The following is a 15,973-nucleotide window of genomic DNA, read 5'->3' on the forward strand; positions in this document are numbered from 1 at the left end:
AGGAAGGAAGCGCCCGGCAAACGGGGGCAGAGCAAGGAAGACTTACCTCCCAGCCCCTCCACCGAACGAAAGGCCGGCAGAGTTCATTCCCGCCAGGACGAAGTAGCCCCTCACCGAAGGAGACTCGCCCATGATGCACCTCATGTCCGGGGTGAAGGTCTCAGGGCAGTTCACCAACTTCAGGATCTCCAGGGTCTCCAGGTCGGGCATGCGACGCAGGAGGGAACTCAGCAGGGGCTCTGAACCGTGAGAACAAACCCAAACACAGCTTTAGGGGATTCAAAACGTTCCAACTCCTGCTTCCCGACTCCCTCGTATCACAGAGAACCTCCTGAAGGAGGCTTTCTCAGAAGAGCCAAATGGCCCGAGTCAGAAAGCCTGCCCCTCACGTAAATGCACTCTCTCTGAGGATAGCATATCCGGAAATCCAGCTTGTATACAGGTCACGTGTCTTCATTTAAGGGCTCAAAACCAGTCCCCCGACTGACCCCTGCACATCCTGCCGGGTAACGGAATTCTCCGCTGGGGACCCCCATTCCCCTTTCCGCTGCACCATGGCTGAACCGCAACGGGGGTGACAGACTAGCGTGACCCCTGCACCCTCCCTGGCCTGACTTCCCTGCTGCCCTGCAAAGCAACAGGGAGACACCAGGCTCCAAATGCGGTTCCAGGAAATGACCCAGAACTCAAGTGAGATGAACTTCCCTTGTAGACAAGAGGCCTACGGCCCGGGTTCCTCTCGCATCCAAGCAGGTAAGCGATGCAGGGCTCGGCAAAGCACGAGGAACCGAACCCGGGACCGCAAGTCGGCAGTTCCGGCTCGGGGCCCGCGGGGCAGACCCTCTCCTGACTCCGACTCTGCTCCCACCCGACTCAAGTACCCGTTGCCCCCAAATTAAATCCAACCAAAAGGGACCCGCTCCCGCCTGTCCTGCACGCAGCAGCCAACCTCCGTGACAAAAGCAGAGGTGGTGAGGAGCGGGGACGCCTTTTACCATCTTCACTGAGTCCGCGCCGCTCCAGAGGAAGCCCGGCCAAATCTGAGGACACTGTGGGGGGCGGGGGGACACCAGGCTCATCCACTGGGCAGAGGGCCACGGCCTCTTCCCTCCCCTCCTCCAGCTCCTCTCCTGGCATCTCCCCTCTGCACGAACACAGCCACCCGCTCCCAGTTCCCAGACATTCAGTCTTGATCCAAGATTTACACGCGAGGCGACGCTTCGCAAGAGTAGGAATCCTGTGAAAGGGAAATGCCATAAAACCTCAGCCTCTGAGTACATCAACTCTCACCCTCCCAACGACAGCCGTGGCGCGGGTCACATAAGCGCTGAACGGGCAGCAAAGGAGACATCCCCGGTGCTTATGCTGCAACCCCTGGCAGGGCCACCTCAGCGGGCGAGCACGTCAGGCTACTACCAACCTTGCCAGGATCAGCCTGGAACCATCTGGGATCTGAATTACACGGGTCTTCAGAAGAGCAACCCTGACGGACACGGGCGTCCTGAATTTTCAGCTCTAGATCCCGCTACTCCCCCAGGACAACTCCCGTGGCCACCAAACGGTTTCATCGGCCCCTGGGCTTCCGGCCGATCCGTCACCTGACGACACGCGGACAGACACCCTCTACCTTGTGACCCTGCGGGGCTGTCCCGGGGCTCGGCCCTCCCTCTACTTGCTCTGGTCATACTTAGCTCGCGATTGCCTGGGGTCTTTCCCCTTGACGACACACATGGCGGGTAACCTACGTTTAAGCTCTTTGGTCAGAAACAGCCTTCAGAGCAACCGGGCAGGTGCCGCGGCTCAGAGCAATGTCACCATCACGCACCGAACCGGGGCAAGTCCTCGGCGGCTTCGTTCAGGAGCCACGTGTGGCCACTTGCTAGATAGACTTCAGTGAGTGAAGTCACAGCAAACGGCCCAGGGAGCCGTTCACATCCTGAGGATGACAGGCTCTGGAAAGGATCCGGGGTAAGGACGGATCCCCTCGACCGGCGGGCAGGGAAACGGGACACAGCGCAACACGCTGACAGACTCGCGCCAGGAAAAGACCCCGGCGAGCGGCAGCGCCGGCCTGGGACTCGAGTCCTGACCACGAACCCACGGGCTGACGCGGTGCCGGGCGCAGACGGCCCAGAGCCCCGGAGTCCGCACCACAGGCTGACCGGCGGGCGGCGGATTACCTGCTTACCTGTCTGGATGCCCGTTTCTTGCTCTAACTGGTGGTAGAGCTTGTTGGAATAGTCTGCCATCTTCTGCTCGATGGTCAGGTGCCTGGCGGTGCTCAGGATGCCAGCACAGAACCTCGTGGAGCCAGCAGCCAGCCTGCAGGACACATCCAAAATGCCATCAGATGGACTCGCTCCCCCCGCGTGACGGCAGCTAGGTCAGAGACCCTCATTATGGCGTCGTCTGTCAGCTGGGAAGGGGGAGGCCACCTCCCTAGCCACCGACAGCCCACAGTCCCCTCGACGGCAGGATATTCCACATGGGCACAGAAAAAGGAACGAGAGAAAGCTTTTCTGCCACAATATGGAACAACCCTAACGAGCAAAGCAAGGGGAGGGACACTGTTTAAGGTGCACTACCAACCTGAATACAAAAGTGGAAAAAATAACAAATGAATGCCCAGGTACACATCCGAGCTGACTGATAAAGACGCACTCATATGCGCGGGGAGCATCTGGAATGATACACAAGGAACTTAACTTGCCTCCAGCGAGGGAAACTTCGAGCTAGAATCTGGAGCGGGGGGCAGATTTTCCCCTGTACACTCTCTACAATTTTCACTCTGAGTCATGTACATGTATTGCCTACTCAGAAATAAATACAACAGACGTGTTAAAGGTCATCCACTTTCTGGCAGGCAACAGCACAGAAAGGGGACATTCGGGGGAAAGTGAAACAGCCTGAAACAGAGCATGAACCTCAGTTAACCACTGTGGCACCTGCCGGATCCATGACATCCAACCGGGACCCCACTCTGCAATGCGCCTCCTGGGCCGAGGCGCACGGGCACGCCGCACGACCTTCGTGACTGTTCTGTCCCTTTACCACTGCACTCGAGTTGCGTGAGCCCCATAAAGGAAAGGAGCAGAGATGCACAGACTCTTCCGGCTCGGCTCACAGAGGAAGCTCCCGAGCCACAGGGCTGGTGTTGCTGTGGACTACAGTGGAGAGGACAAGACGGCGAGGTGCGCCATGACCCCGAAATGAAGCACTCTCTCTGAGGAGACCTGCCGTGCTGGAACCGGGCAGCTCCCTCTGAGCCGAAGAACACGGGCATAATCATCGCACAAGCGCGTCCAGGAGCCTTTCTGTGGCTCTTCTCCTGCTACTGAGTGCCAGTCAGCCTGGCTACTATTGGGCCCATATTACTCGGAGGGGAGGGGAGGGGATGAGGGGAGCCCGAGCAGTGGGTGCAACACAGCCCCACACCGTGTGTGTCTGCTCCTTACCTGCCCTGCTCCAAAAGGACAATATCCTTCCACCCCATCTTGGAGAGGTGATAGGCCACTGATGTGCCCATGATCCCGCCACCGCAGATGACCACCTGCGCCTGGGCGGGCAGGGCGACAGAATGCGCCTCGGCGGCCGACGCACTGCTCCTCCCCGACGACCGGTTCTGCCATCCTCGGCCGGGCCTTTGTCTTCGGACCGCCGACAGCAACCGAAAAAACATCCCGTCTGTCGGCAGCTCGGAGGTGTGCTCTCACTCAGCTATGGCGGAGATCCCCGACATTCACACTAGACGGAGAAAGCAACCAGATTTCATTCCACCGTACTCCGTGCTCAGGATTACTGAGAAAGGGAAAGGAGGCGACAGAGACCAGCTAGCCACGCTTTCTGCCAGTGTCTGAGGCCCTGCAGTTCCAGATGCTTCACCAGCTATAGAGACAGCAGGGGACGACCTTTATGCAACTGTCATTAGAGACACAGAAGGCAAGGGGGCGTTGGAGTGTCTGTGAGGGTGCCCACAGCAGGGGCAGCCCGTACCCAGATCAAACAAGGAGCAAAGCCAACGTGCCGGAATAACTGAAGTCATGTGCCAAATAGGACGGACGGGAACAAGGAACATTGGAAAAGAGACCTGATGGTGACCAGGAATCAGCGGGCTGCGTCTTCCGGACAGAGGCACAAGCATGTGCAAAGGCCCCAGGTGGGGGGTGGGGTGGGCAGACCTTGAGAAGTCCCAGCACAGAAAGGAGGCCAATGTGCCCACAGCGTGATCAGCGGAGTAGACCCACGACAAGGCTGGAGAGGCAGGCAGAAAGCGAGGACACACAGCCCTTGGATGCCATCGCGACAAGCTGGGATTCCACTCCAAGTGCAAAGGAAAATACAGAAGCAGGGAATGAAATAACTGGACATGCTTTTCCAAGATCAGTCCGGCTCCACGGTGGGGAGAGGACTGGAGAACGAGAGGAAAAGCAGGGCTGGGAAGCGACCGCCGTAGTCCTAGAGGGAGGGCACGGAGACTCAGAGCAGGATGGTGGCAGTGGAGTCAGAGCCGCAACTGGATTGCTCTGGACGCGAAATGACAGAACTGACGTGCCAGCAAATGGGATGTTAAAATGGGGCAAGGGGAGAACTAAGGCAGACGGCAGAGCTTCTGGGTTAAGCAACCGATGCCACTTAGCACAGTGTGAAGGGCCAGGGATGGGGACGGAGGCGGGCAGGGAGAGTGAGCGAGAGGGAGGCTGTGAAGGGGCGCAGGCGGGCCAACAGCCCACCCGAGGGGTTACACGCAAGATGTCTGGCGGGCATCCACGGGGAAAGGACCAGCAGTGGTCAGACATCCAGGCCTGAAGCCAAGGACCAGCGCAGGTATCTGGAGACCCAGCATGCTGAGGAACAAGCAGGACCCTGAGGCTCCCCAGCACGCAGAGCTTGGGAAGAGGAAGAAGTACCGGACAGAGGACAGAGCGCTGGGGAGACGGACAGCATCCAGACAAACAGACGAGGTTCAAGAGACAGAGAAGGAGCCGTGGCGAGGCAGAAAGAGGCCTGGGCTGTAGTGTCACAGAAGCCAAGAGAGGAAAGGGGCTTTAAGAAGCGGGTCCCGGGACGCCTGGGTGGTTCAGTTGGTTGGACGACTGCCTTCGGCTCAGGTCATGATCCTGGAGTCCTGGGATCGGGTCCCGCATCGGGCTCCCAGCTCCATGTGCAGTCTGCTTCTCCCTCTGACCTTCTCTTTGCTCATGCTCTCTCTCTCTCTCTCTCAAGTAAATAAATAAAATCTTTAAAAAAAAAAAAAAAAGTGGTTCCCTATGGATGGTGCCTGAGGGACCCTGCAGCACGATGGACAAGGGTCTGCTGGGACAGCAGAGGTCCTTGGTGTCCCCAAAAAGAGCATTCCCAGGGGAGTGCTCGGGATGAAACCGGGGCCACAGCAAGCTCCCGAGCGAGCGAGGAGATGAGGGAGTGAGGACTGTTCCTTCACTTTCTGTTCTGAAGGGAGCAGAGCAAGGCTCTTGGTCTCTAAAGGCACGGGCCCTGAACCTGTTTCACTGCTGGCGGGAAGGGCCGGGAAAAGGGAAAGAGGTGGATCTGGAAGGAGAGCTGGTGACAAAGAATGAGGTCCTGGAAGAGGAGAGAGAGGACCCAAAGCTGTGGTGAGGGACGGTGTGCGCCGTGTCTGCACAGGCCGCGGGCTGGAGGGAGACTCAGGGACCGGCAGGCCTCCTCCCAGATGCAGGGGTGGGTGGGGGAGTCCAGCTTGGCTTATCCTGCACCCTCGGTGTCACAGGCTGGGACCAGCATCATCAGACAGAGAAGCAGAAGGGTATGGGATCGGGTCACCAGGGAGAAGTACTCTCCCAGCAAAGCAGAGGCCTGTTCAAGGTTCAGGAAACTGCAGACACACCTGCCGGGAGACGGCAGGGGGACCAGCGGGGCTCCCGCGTTTGGGGGGGGAGGGGACTTCCGAGGAGAGCCCCGGCAGAGAGCATGCCCAGCAGCATGCGGGGCCCCAAAATCCCAACTCGTCCAAGGCCAAGGTGTGGCGCCTATCCACCACAAACATCTCCAAACAGAGACTGAGCAAGGCCTACACCGCATCCCAAGTCAAATCCTACCCAACCAGGGCCGATCACTCGGCTGCCTCGCAGTAGTCACCAGGCCTCCTCGCACCCTTGGTCCCTGCCCAAGGGTCTCAAGAGAGAAGCTTCTTCCTGCAACCTCGTGGCCACAGCACCAACTTCTGTGCTTCCCTCCCTCCCCACCGCCCTGCACCCTCCCCTCCAGATCTCTCCACTGTGCCCTCCAGAGGATCCTTTCCAAAGTTAAGCCCTGGCCCTTCGCCCAGTACCTCTCCCCTGGGTGTCCACAGAGCCACAGCTCCTCTGAGGGAGCGGCCACCCCTTCCTGGCCAGCCGCGTTCTACTGAGCTCGCCTCCAGGGGGCGGCGGGGAGCATCCTCCTCCCCTTCCCCCTCCCTTCGGAAGGATTACAGCTTGGTCACACTGGAACAGACCCAGTTCCTCCATGGCTCAGGCCAGTGGCTACCCCCTGCCTAACCGGGGGGGCATCACGGGTTCAGCCACAGGCAGATGTCTGTGTATGTTCTGCCTCTGAACCCGCAGCACTGATCCTCTCCAGACCTCAGACCCCCCACCTTCCTTCCTTCAAAGCAGATAACCCCACTCATCTCCTCCCCTGAAACTCCACCGACAATCCCACTGGCATCTGCAACCATCTCTCCTTCCCTCAGAGAGTCCAAAGTTCAAGGCCGCAAGAGGCCCCTCCCCCTCTCTCCCTCTGCCCCTTTGCCAACTCATAGGCACTAGTGCACTTGCGTGCAGTCTCTCTCTCAAATAAATGAATAAAATTTAAAACAACGATTTCCCACCATACGAAATAAGCAGTCCCATGTGAAGCTCTGCTCTGCACCCGAGTGCCGCCGCCAGACTGTGTCCTTCTTCCCCTACCCGTAACTTGGTGATTGTATGGTTGGTCGGTGGTCAAGCCAGAGGTTCCTCTTTTTTTTTTTTTTTTTTGAAGATTTTATTTATCTATTTATCAGAGACAGAGAGCGTACACAGGCAGGGGGAGTGGTAGGCAGGGCAGGCAGAGGAAGAAGTAGGCTCTCCACCTTGCAAAGGTCCCAATGCAGGACTGGGTCCCAGGACCCTGGGATCATGACCTGACCTGAGCCAAAGGCAGCCACTTAACTGACTGAGCCACCCAGGCGTCCTGAGCCAGAAGTGACTCTTAATGCGAACTCACAACCTGTCTTTTCACTTGACGAATACCTTCAGGAAAGGGCTTCCTGTATGATCTGTCCCTTTTTCCCCCATTTCCTGTCTGCCCCGAACCAAAGCAGTTTGGCTTCTGTGCACCCCCTCCCCCAACAGCCAGGAATGCTGCTCTCACCGAGAAGGCTCATGTTGCCAACTTCTGGGAACACTGGCCCCCTCCTCATAAGGTCCTCTTCAAGCACCGCATGTCGCCCACCACTCCTTCTACTCACACCCTCTTTCCTGGTTTAATCCTGACTCCTACTACCCTGGCCACGTCTTTGCTGGCTGCTCTCCCTTGTCCATCTTTCCGAGTCCATGTCCCTCATGGGGCTCTGGGACCAGTTACTCCCCTCGGTCCCCTACTCTCCGGGGGATTTCACTACCTACCGTGACCGAGGGCCCAATCCACAGCGGCCCCAACATTTGCGTCTGCACCTCCAAGGGAACAACAGCAAGTCCGCTGGGGCTCCCAGAGGTCAAAATGGACACATCCAACATGGAAACCCATCCTCCACAATCGCCAAATCTTCTCCATTTCTGTGTCCCCAGTGTGACTCCATATATGAGAACCCTGGGTGTTACCCTGGGCTCCTCCTCTCTTGGCTCCTCTATGCAGCCAACCTGCAAGGACCAAGGATTCCACAGGCTTCATTTCCCTCAGGTGGACCGACTTCTCCCCCCCCCACCCCCCCCCCCCCCCCCCGCTGCTGCAGCTACCTGAGTACAGGCGGCTACCCTTGCTCAGATTACCGAAGAAGCTTCCTGAAAGGGTTTCCACAGCCCGTTCTCCCCACACCCCACAATCCTGACACAGGACTCTAAGCCAGTCTTCTCAAATGAAAAATCTTGTTTCACGCCCCTGCTTAAAACTCTTCAGTGTCTTTCTGATGCCCTCAGGAAAAGGCAATCTCCTTCGCAGAAGTGCAAGACCCTTCACTCTCTGGCTCATTTCTTATCTCTGCTCTCTCTGGAGCCAGGCTGAACCTTTCTGTAACTAATTCCTCAAACAGGATAGGATTCTGAAACCCCCCGGGATCCGGGCACACTGTTCCTCTAACCAAACAGTATAGCTCCCGCCACTCTCCACCCACTCCCCAAACAAGGGTAACGCCAAGGCTCTCAGCCTGAAATCTTATTAGACCCCTCCCCCAGCACTGGGTCAGGTGGCCCTCCTATGTTCTCCCATCGCACCCTGGGCTTCTCCCAGCACAGAGCTTCCCGGACCATGTTGGTCAATCAGGGAAACAGCACAACAGCCCAGCTGAGAATGTAGGCTTTACAGAGAGACAGACAGCTGGCGGTTTGAAAGCCTCCACCCACCTCTCATTAGCTCTAGGACTTGCAGCAAGTTATTCCATCCCCATGCTTTGGGCTCCTCATCCACGAGGTAAGCTAGGACGCCCTGCCTCACACAGCTGCTACAAACACCCAATCAGAATAGAAGGAAAAACATGGCCACTGGACCTAAGAAGCACTTGGTAAAGATACTTTTTAGTATCATATAACCATGGAGATCTCTGGGAACTGGGACCAATGATATAACTTGATCATACTTCTCCCAGCATTCAGGATAGGCACCTAGGAAATGTAAGTTGCTAAATGGATAAGAAGAGAGAACACACGGGGGTGGGGAGGGAGGAGTTCAATGAGGACTCAGAGATCTCAAGGCTAGGCTCTCAGACTTCAGGGGATATCTAAATCACGTGAAAGAATTTTTAAAAAGAAAATGGGAATATTTTCAAAGGCAGTTACAATCTACCAGATGCTGCGTTAGGTGTACAACTGACTTAAAACTGACTTAAAACTCACAAACCTATAAGGCACTAAAATTTCTTTTCTACTGCTTGGGGAACCTGAGGCACAGGGAAGGAACTCGACCAAGCTTCTCTAATGCCAATAGTGGCAGAGCCAGGAGTAAGACCCTGTCGGGATGGCACCACAGAGTCTACCCTAGAATCTTTACTCCCTGCTACCCATCAAACAACCTCAGACGAGTACAGAAGCGGTAGCTGTGAGGCCAGAACCACAAGACACATCCCTTGGTGGGATAAAAGGAATTGCAAATGCCACAGAAGACACATATTAACAGATGAGGTTTAAGATGAAATAAACAATGTTAGAAACCTAGACTGTTCCAGGAAAAAAAAAAACAAACAAACAGCCTAGGGTGATGAGAACCAAGTAGATTTGTGACCTTGTGTGCATCATGACCTTGAAAGAATCAGTGAGTGGTGGAGGCAAACAAGAACCAAAAAAGATTTAAAGTGGATCCAAACAAAGAAAGGCAGGTGCCAGAGTATCCAAGTAGGTTTGGCAGCAAAACCAAGGCCAAGCTTGACGGCAGAGAAGGGAAAGTCACTAGACAAGAAACCGAAGGTATCAAAAACAAAGAAAGAAAAGCGATAACCGGATTTAAAATATGTGTGTGTGTAAAAATACATATCTTAAGCTTTATTTAAGTACTCTCCACACCCCATTCGGGACTCACATGCTCTTCCGACTAAACAAGTCACGCGCCCAAAAGAAATTATATTTTTAAAAAACTAAGACGACCCTACAATGCCTTCCGCTAAGAAGAAAAATTATCTGCCGAGCAAACTCAATATCGGGACTAGGTATGCCCACATCTGCTTACACCAACACGACCAAGAGGGCAGCTCCAAGTCCCTCTGAGTCGTTCCTCTGTACGGTCACAGCGTGTGTACAAACGGGCCGCTGGGGACAACGAAGACTGGTGAGGGGAGAGCGGTTAAGATGTCCCTCACCTGCCTCAACCCTAGAGCCCCCCCCCCAGGACTTTTCTCTCCCAGGCTCCCCCTCTGGAGAGTCGGACCCTGCCCGTCCTGGGTGTGTAATTCTCAACAAGTGCCACTGCCGCTTCCAGTGGTGGATGAGAGAAGAATTAGGCACCAACAAGTCAGCTGCAAAAGACTGTGAGCAGGGGACAACGGTCGAAAAGGACTGCTGCCACAAGCAACTCCACAGTCTCACTTTTATTAGATAGAAAACAATAGCCAACAGAAGGATTGATGAAGGTCAAACGTTAATCCCGTCTTGCAAACAAGCAAGAACGAGGATAAAGTTTATAGTTAACTAAGCACATTCAAAGGACTCATCTAACTAACAACGAGCCCTGCTGGGAAGAGAAAGGAGCGATAACGAAAAAGGGAAGCAGGCGGTTTTTCTTCCACCCTGAGCTGACCGGGCGTTCCCGGGTGCTCCGCTTCGGTGAAGCAGGCGGCGTTCGGCCCTGGGCGGGCCAGGCATCCCCATCTGCCCGGCTTCGACGAAGGGACGACATTCCGCCCTGAGCGAGCCGGGCATCCCCAGCTGCCCAGTTTCCCGGTCGTACATCGTCCTTCTCCCCAAACACCTGTTGTCAGTATCAGGATTTTTTAAAGCCATATCTAAATGTGCTTGGCAACTAGTAAAATCCTCCAGGGGTTACAGTTTAAGTAACAAATTGTTCCGAGGGGCAGCAGCATGCCACCAGGTGATCAGACAAGTTTAAGAAATCAATACGAACCGCCAGCGCCGGCCAGGTGTGCCGGCCAGGTGTGCCCTGGGGCGCGGCTCCCCACCCCCTTTCCTCCGCAGCCCCGTACGTCACGCTCACACACACCGGCAAAGGACACCTGAAGACGCCCGCACCCCATCATTGTCCTTCACATCGGTGCCGAGTGCTCACGCATCACGAAGACGGCCCACTGCCCCGGGCCTACACTGTCCCCGCTAATTTGGCTGCCGCACTCTGCAGCAGTCCTGCAAGTTAGTGAGGCGCAGGCGGACCGCAGCGCGTCTCCAGGCGGGAAAGCAACTGCGCCCGCAGCGGACGAAGACCTGCGAGCCCGGCCTCCTCCGCCCTAGGGGCTTGCAAGCCCGAGGCCGGGAGCGCGAAGCGCGGTCACCGCCGGCGCTCTGGACGTCGGGCTGAGGCGGCGGACGCCCCCTGAGGGGCCGCGGCGCAGGCCCCGGGGCAGCCGGGCACTAGTCTCCGAAACCCGGACCACCTCGGCCGGACGGAGCACAGCCGCGGACAGGCTGGGAGAGATGAGGCGAATCCCTCTCGACCCCGGCCGCCAGAGGCCTGAGGCCACCCGGCGCAAGCGACACGAAACGCGGAGCGGCCGGGACCAGCCCCGAGGGAGACCAGAGCGGAAAGGGGGGCGCTGAGACACGCTGAGAGGAGGCCAGAGCGGCCCCACAGCGGTTCCTTACCTCACGGGCCTCCGAGCGCTCCGCGGTCAGCACCACCCCGGCGGCAGCCGGGCAGCAGCCACAACAGTTGCGAGGGGTCCCGGCACCAGAACGCTGGGAGCCGGGAAAGGAAAGAGGCGGGGCAGAGGGAGTAAAAAGTTCCGGGGAACGCCGGGGACCGCGACCTTCCGCGCTTTACGGCCCCCACAAGGGTACGCCGGAGCGAGATCGCTCCCGCGCACGCGCGCGCCGTGACGTCCCCGTGGCGGCCCCTCCCCTGCCACGTGTGGCTTGTTTGGGTCTCGCGAGGCCCCGCCCCGGGACTCTGGGCGTCAGCTGCAGTGGTCCTGATGTTCTTGAACTCCGGCTGCCCAGCGGGTTGACCTCTGCAGGTGGACCCGGGAGGTCCGCGGTGGGGCGCTCGCCTGCGGTGCTCTGGGGAGCGCGGAGCTTCGTTTTGCCCTCCAGGCGCGTTCCCACTTCTGTCCCCGGGTGGGTCGAGGCTCAAAGCCGCTCTGGACCCGCAGGCTCTCGGCTCTTCCCGGGCGAGGCGGGATTTATAGAGGCCCTGAGCTCTGGCACCCTGCACCTTCCTGGCCTGTCTGCGACGAGGGAAATGGACTCTCTCGGTCCATCTTCTGACAAGGCCCCTGTCCAGCCCCTCCTCACTGTCAGCGGCCCCGTTTTCTTTCCCTGGTGGAACTCATCGCCAGGTGCAGTGTGTGGTGGTCGACTGCCTTTCCCGCCAGGTGCAAGCCTGCCGTCTCCCGACAGAACCTCAGTCCGAGGCACGGCTATGTCCTCAGCACTCGCAGCCCTTCCTGGCACCTCGTCCAGTCACTAGTTCTCTGATTGGAGAGCGTTCTGGGGGTGCAGCGGCCCCTCCAGGTTGCGCCACACTATTTCCTGTTCATTAAATTCGGGCTCCCCCTCACCCCCACTGAGCCCATCTTGTTTCCTTATGGTTTCTTTGGGCCAGGCACCCTGCTGGGCGAAGGGATTCCGCAGTGCACAAGAAAGAGAGGGCTTCTTCCGTTAGGGAGGGGTAAGAAAGGTCCCGGGATCCCTGTGGTACCACACCAGCCCATGAGCTGCATACTTTCTAGCCCAGACTCGCGGGTTAACTCACTCGATACAGTGCAGATGAGTTCTGGCTGCCTGAGGACAGAAGGTCCGCCCTGGCTAGTCTGACCCATGACAGTTTAAGACGTCCTGGCTCCTGTGCTAGAGAAATACTTTTGAATATTTTGGCTAATGACCCAGAGCCTGGTGTCACCTGACCGCCCCAAAAGAAGCAGAGAGAAACTAACTCATCTGAGGTGTATTCCTGGGTAAGTCTTTCCCGATCTCCAGACATGGTGATGTGGGGAGAAAACCTTTGCTAGCTTTCCTGATGAGCAGAACAACCAGCATTTCTGATTCCATGAAGGCGGTAGGAACATCGTTCCCTGTACTTCTATCAAGCCAGATTTTAGTTAAGATGTTCTTTTCATGCTGCTAGGTTTGTAAATGAATAAACAAACACGTTCCTTACTCTGGCTGTGTTTACTTGTGAAACACTCTTCATCTCTAGTTATTGGTGTATGTATTTGCCATCACAAAGGCTGAACAGGGTACATAAGACCATCTGCATCTGTGTCACCAGAGTGCGAAACAGACTCGGGACTCCGAGGTCCAGCAGACACAGGATTACATCACCCTCCACATGGTGGTGGCATGGCTGGAAACTGAAAGCCTCCCTCTCTCCTTCTGAAGGTCACAAAGACTCACACCTAAGTCTCTAACACACGGAACTGTGAACTAGTCAGTGAGTGCTAAGCATGGACTAGACGCCAGCGGTGGTGCCTGAGAGTCATCTGGGGCACCTAAAGCAATCCCCTCCAAGTGAATCAGAACCAACAGGGCTGGAAATCTGCTCAGGACTTCTGAGACCCTTCCAGGAGCTGCTCTTGTGCCTAGAAACCAATGGATGCCAACTGTTTAAGAGACTGCAAGGCACATGGGTTAGGGAGAACTTTCGCTGGTCCCTGAGCAGGACAAGGGGTATCTTATACATCATCCCATGTAACCTTTATAACAATCTCGGGAGGGGAGGTTTGAGTGGATGCTGGAGGCTCAGAAGGAACATGACGTTGCCCAGATCACACAGCTTGGGGGAAGGGCTGGAGCTGAACCAGAAAGGTCCGTGCACTGTAGCACAGGGCAGGTGGCCGGGAGGCTGTGTGAGGCCCACTGACCCGCAGCCTAAATCGGCTGCCCAGCCAAACCGCAGTCACCTGCAGGCCCTCAAGCTCAAGAGGAAACGCTTGTGGAAGGCACCGGCTGTTGGTGCCTTCTCTCTCGTCTCGTCTGACACCTTGTGCAGCTCAGGTGTGTGTGGGGGGGGTTTCTCTGACGGCGTGGCCATGTAGGAGTGACGCCAGCAGGGCCTCATCCCCTTGAGGAATTCTCCACTCGCTGCCAGCATGGAGTCACTGGTATCTATTCTGCTCATCCAAGCCATGTTCCAGCAACTCCATGCGGGAATCCCACAGACTGATATGCCAGCAACAACCTCCTCATCCTGTCTTCTAAATCTCCTTTTATTTCAGGTCCATGAATGGTCTACCGAGCCCCACACCGGGTAGGCACCTGTCCCCCTCCCCCGACTTCTCCCTGGACCTCTGCCTCATCGCCCAGCTCCACCGAGACTGGGTCCCCAGATCTCGTCTCTTCTGGCCTCCCATTCCCCACCCCCGCCGCTGGAGTTCTGAGCGTTGGCAAGCTTGCTGCAATGATCATCCCTAAAATGATGTCCCTGCTTCTGGTGTCCCTTCATCCTCACTCTGCAGGACTGTCCTTCCCAAGCACGTGAGATCATTTTACTCCCTGGTGTAACTTAACAGCTCCTTGGGACTCCCCGTTGCTGGGGAGACTGTGCTCAGACTCCTTAGTGTGGCAGAGCTCTGTCTCCATAGGTGGGACTGGCAGAGCTGCCCCAGGCAGCTTTGGGGCCAACTGTGTGTGACTCAGGGGCCCGGATCCTGGCCCGTTTGCCCCTGTGTGCGACTGATCCTATCCCCCACCCTCCTCTCAAGTCACACTCCAGCAAGCCCATATTTTGCTCACTAAGGTGCCCTTCCTGGCACCTGTCCTTCTGTCCTTGGGGAAGAGTTCTGAATTGAGAATCAAATGATGCCCCCCAGGCCCCTCATGTCAGCCTGGCAGACCCCTCCAGAATTCCAAAACCTTCTCCCACCATCACCACGATGGTGGTGCAGTCTTTCCTGCCCAGGACAACTGGCCCCCCTTTGGCGTGTCACCTCTACTCTTTCCACCTCTGTCTTTCCTGGTAGTTTCCCCTCCGCCTTCTGTCACTCTCTCAAACAAGGACTGGTTTCTCTTGAACCCCCAGCATCTAGTATCGTGCCTGGCAGCTAACACATGATTGAGCAAATGGGGCAACGTTTCGAGCAAAAACTCCTTTTGCCAATCTGTAAAATGGGATAATGTCCTGGCCTCAGGGAGCAGAGGGCATTTGGTTACTGCAGCTGCCCCTCAATCCGACCAGTAGGTGGCGCTGTGACACACGAATTGAGGTTTCCCTGGGGCCTCCCAGGCCAGCTAATGGAGTGCAGGTCCTCAGGGTGAACTAGAAACCCAAATCAGATCAATCAAATCTCCCCCTGAGAGGGGATACCCCATGTGGCCCTCGTGACTCAGGAGGGGCTGAGGAGAGGCTCCTTTGTGCAGCTTTGAAAAGAGAGATGTGCCCTTTCTGTCCTGCTGTCCTCCCCTGGAGGGGTCTGTGGAGTTAGGGAGCCTCAGACACTTGGCTCTGGGGGATGAGTCAGACGATGCCCTGGGGTGAAAGGGCCGTTGTCCTGTTTGGTTAAAAACATGACTTTGGAGCTGACCTGGCTTGGGTCCAAATGCCCGCACTGCCTCCCCCTTGGTGTGTGACCCTGGGACGTTACCTTCCCAGAGCCTCCTCTCTAGTCATCACCAGTACAGACTATAGAGAAGTGGTCGGAGGGGTGGGAGGTGGCATATAGCAAGTGCGTCTCTATAGAGAGATTTATCTGAAGGATTTGGCGGCTGGCAAGTCTGAAATAGCAGGACAGACAGGCAGGGTGGAGACCCCAGGAATCATTGATGTCGAGGTCTTGAGTTTGAGGGGAGTCTGGGGACAGAATTCCTTTTTCCTCTGGAGATCTTAGTCCTTTTCTTAAGGTCTTGAAGTGAGTGCATGCCCCCCCCAACGTTGAGGAGGTGACCTGCTTTAATCAGTCTATGGGTTTCAGTGTTAATCAGATCTAGAGAACACTTGTCCAAGAATATCCAGACTAGTGCTTGACCAAACATCTGGGCACCCTGGCCTAGCCAAGTTGACACGTGAAGCTATCGTAGCCTCTGTCTACTTGCTTGGAAAGTTGGCCATGACACCTTCCTTCCTTCCTTTTTTTTTTTTTTTTTTTTTTGGCAAGACTCAAATAATGTTGATAAAATACTTCCTCAGAGCACAATTTTGAGAGCACGACAGTTGGTTATTTTTTACT

General features: G+C 56.3%; 1 protein-coding gene across 3 annotated transcripts; it reads right to left on the reverse strand.

Annotated features, from left to right (window-relative positions):
* Positions 1–12: 12 nt before the first annotated feature.
* PDPR (pyruvate dehydrogenase phosphatase regulatory subunit) lies at positions 13–11,660 on the reverse strand. 3 transcript variants are annotated; one of them, XM_059383963.1, is made up of 4 exons: positions 11,457–11,660; positions 3,456–3,744; positions 2,189–2,322; positions 13–239 (listed from the first exon to the last, which is right to left on the reverse strand). In XM_059383963.1, exons 2-4 carry the CDS (start codon positions 3,677–3,679, stop codon positions 43–45), a joined length of 555 nt encoding a protein of 184 aa, XP_059239946.1. In that variant the 5' UTR covers positions 3,680–3,744; positions 11,457–11,660; the 3' UTR covers positions 13–42. The 3 variants fall into 3 exon arrangements, with proteins under 3 accessions (XP_059239946.1, XP_059239948.1, XP_059239949.1); XM_059383965.1 differs by lacking the exon at positions 11,457–11,660 and adding an exon at positions 7,626–7,807; XM_059383966.1 differs by lacking the exons at positions 2,189–2,322; positions 3,456–3,744; positions 11,457–11,660 and adding an exon at positions 996–2,176.
* Positions 11,661–15,973: the final 4,313 nt, after the last annotated feature.

The sequence above is a fragment of the Mustela nigripes genome, chromosome 17, assembly GCF_022355385.1.
Source record: "Mustela nigripes isolate SB6536 chromosome 17, MUSNIG.SB6536, whole genome shotgun sequence".
NCBI lineage: Eukaryota > Metazoa > Chordata > Mammalia > Carnivora > Mustelidae > Mustela > Mustela nigripes.

Excerpts from the sequence above, each read along its gene's own strand:
- PDPR (XM_059383963.1), bottom strand. The coding sequence starts at position 3,679 with ATGTTTTTTCGGTTGCTGTCGGCGGTCCGAAGACAAAGGCCCGGCCGA. Across the intron at positions 2,323-3,455 it reads GTCCTTTTGGAGCAGGGCAG|GCTGGCTGCTGGCTCCACGA; the intron begins GTAAGGAGCAGA and ends TGTGTCCTGCAG. Across the intron at positions 240-2,188 it reads AGAAACGGGCATCCAGACAG|AGCCCCTGCTGAGTTCCCTC; the intron begins GTAAGCAGGTAA and ends CTCACGGTTCAG.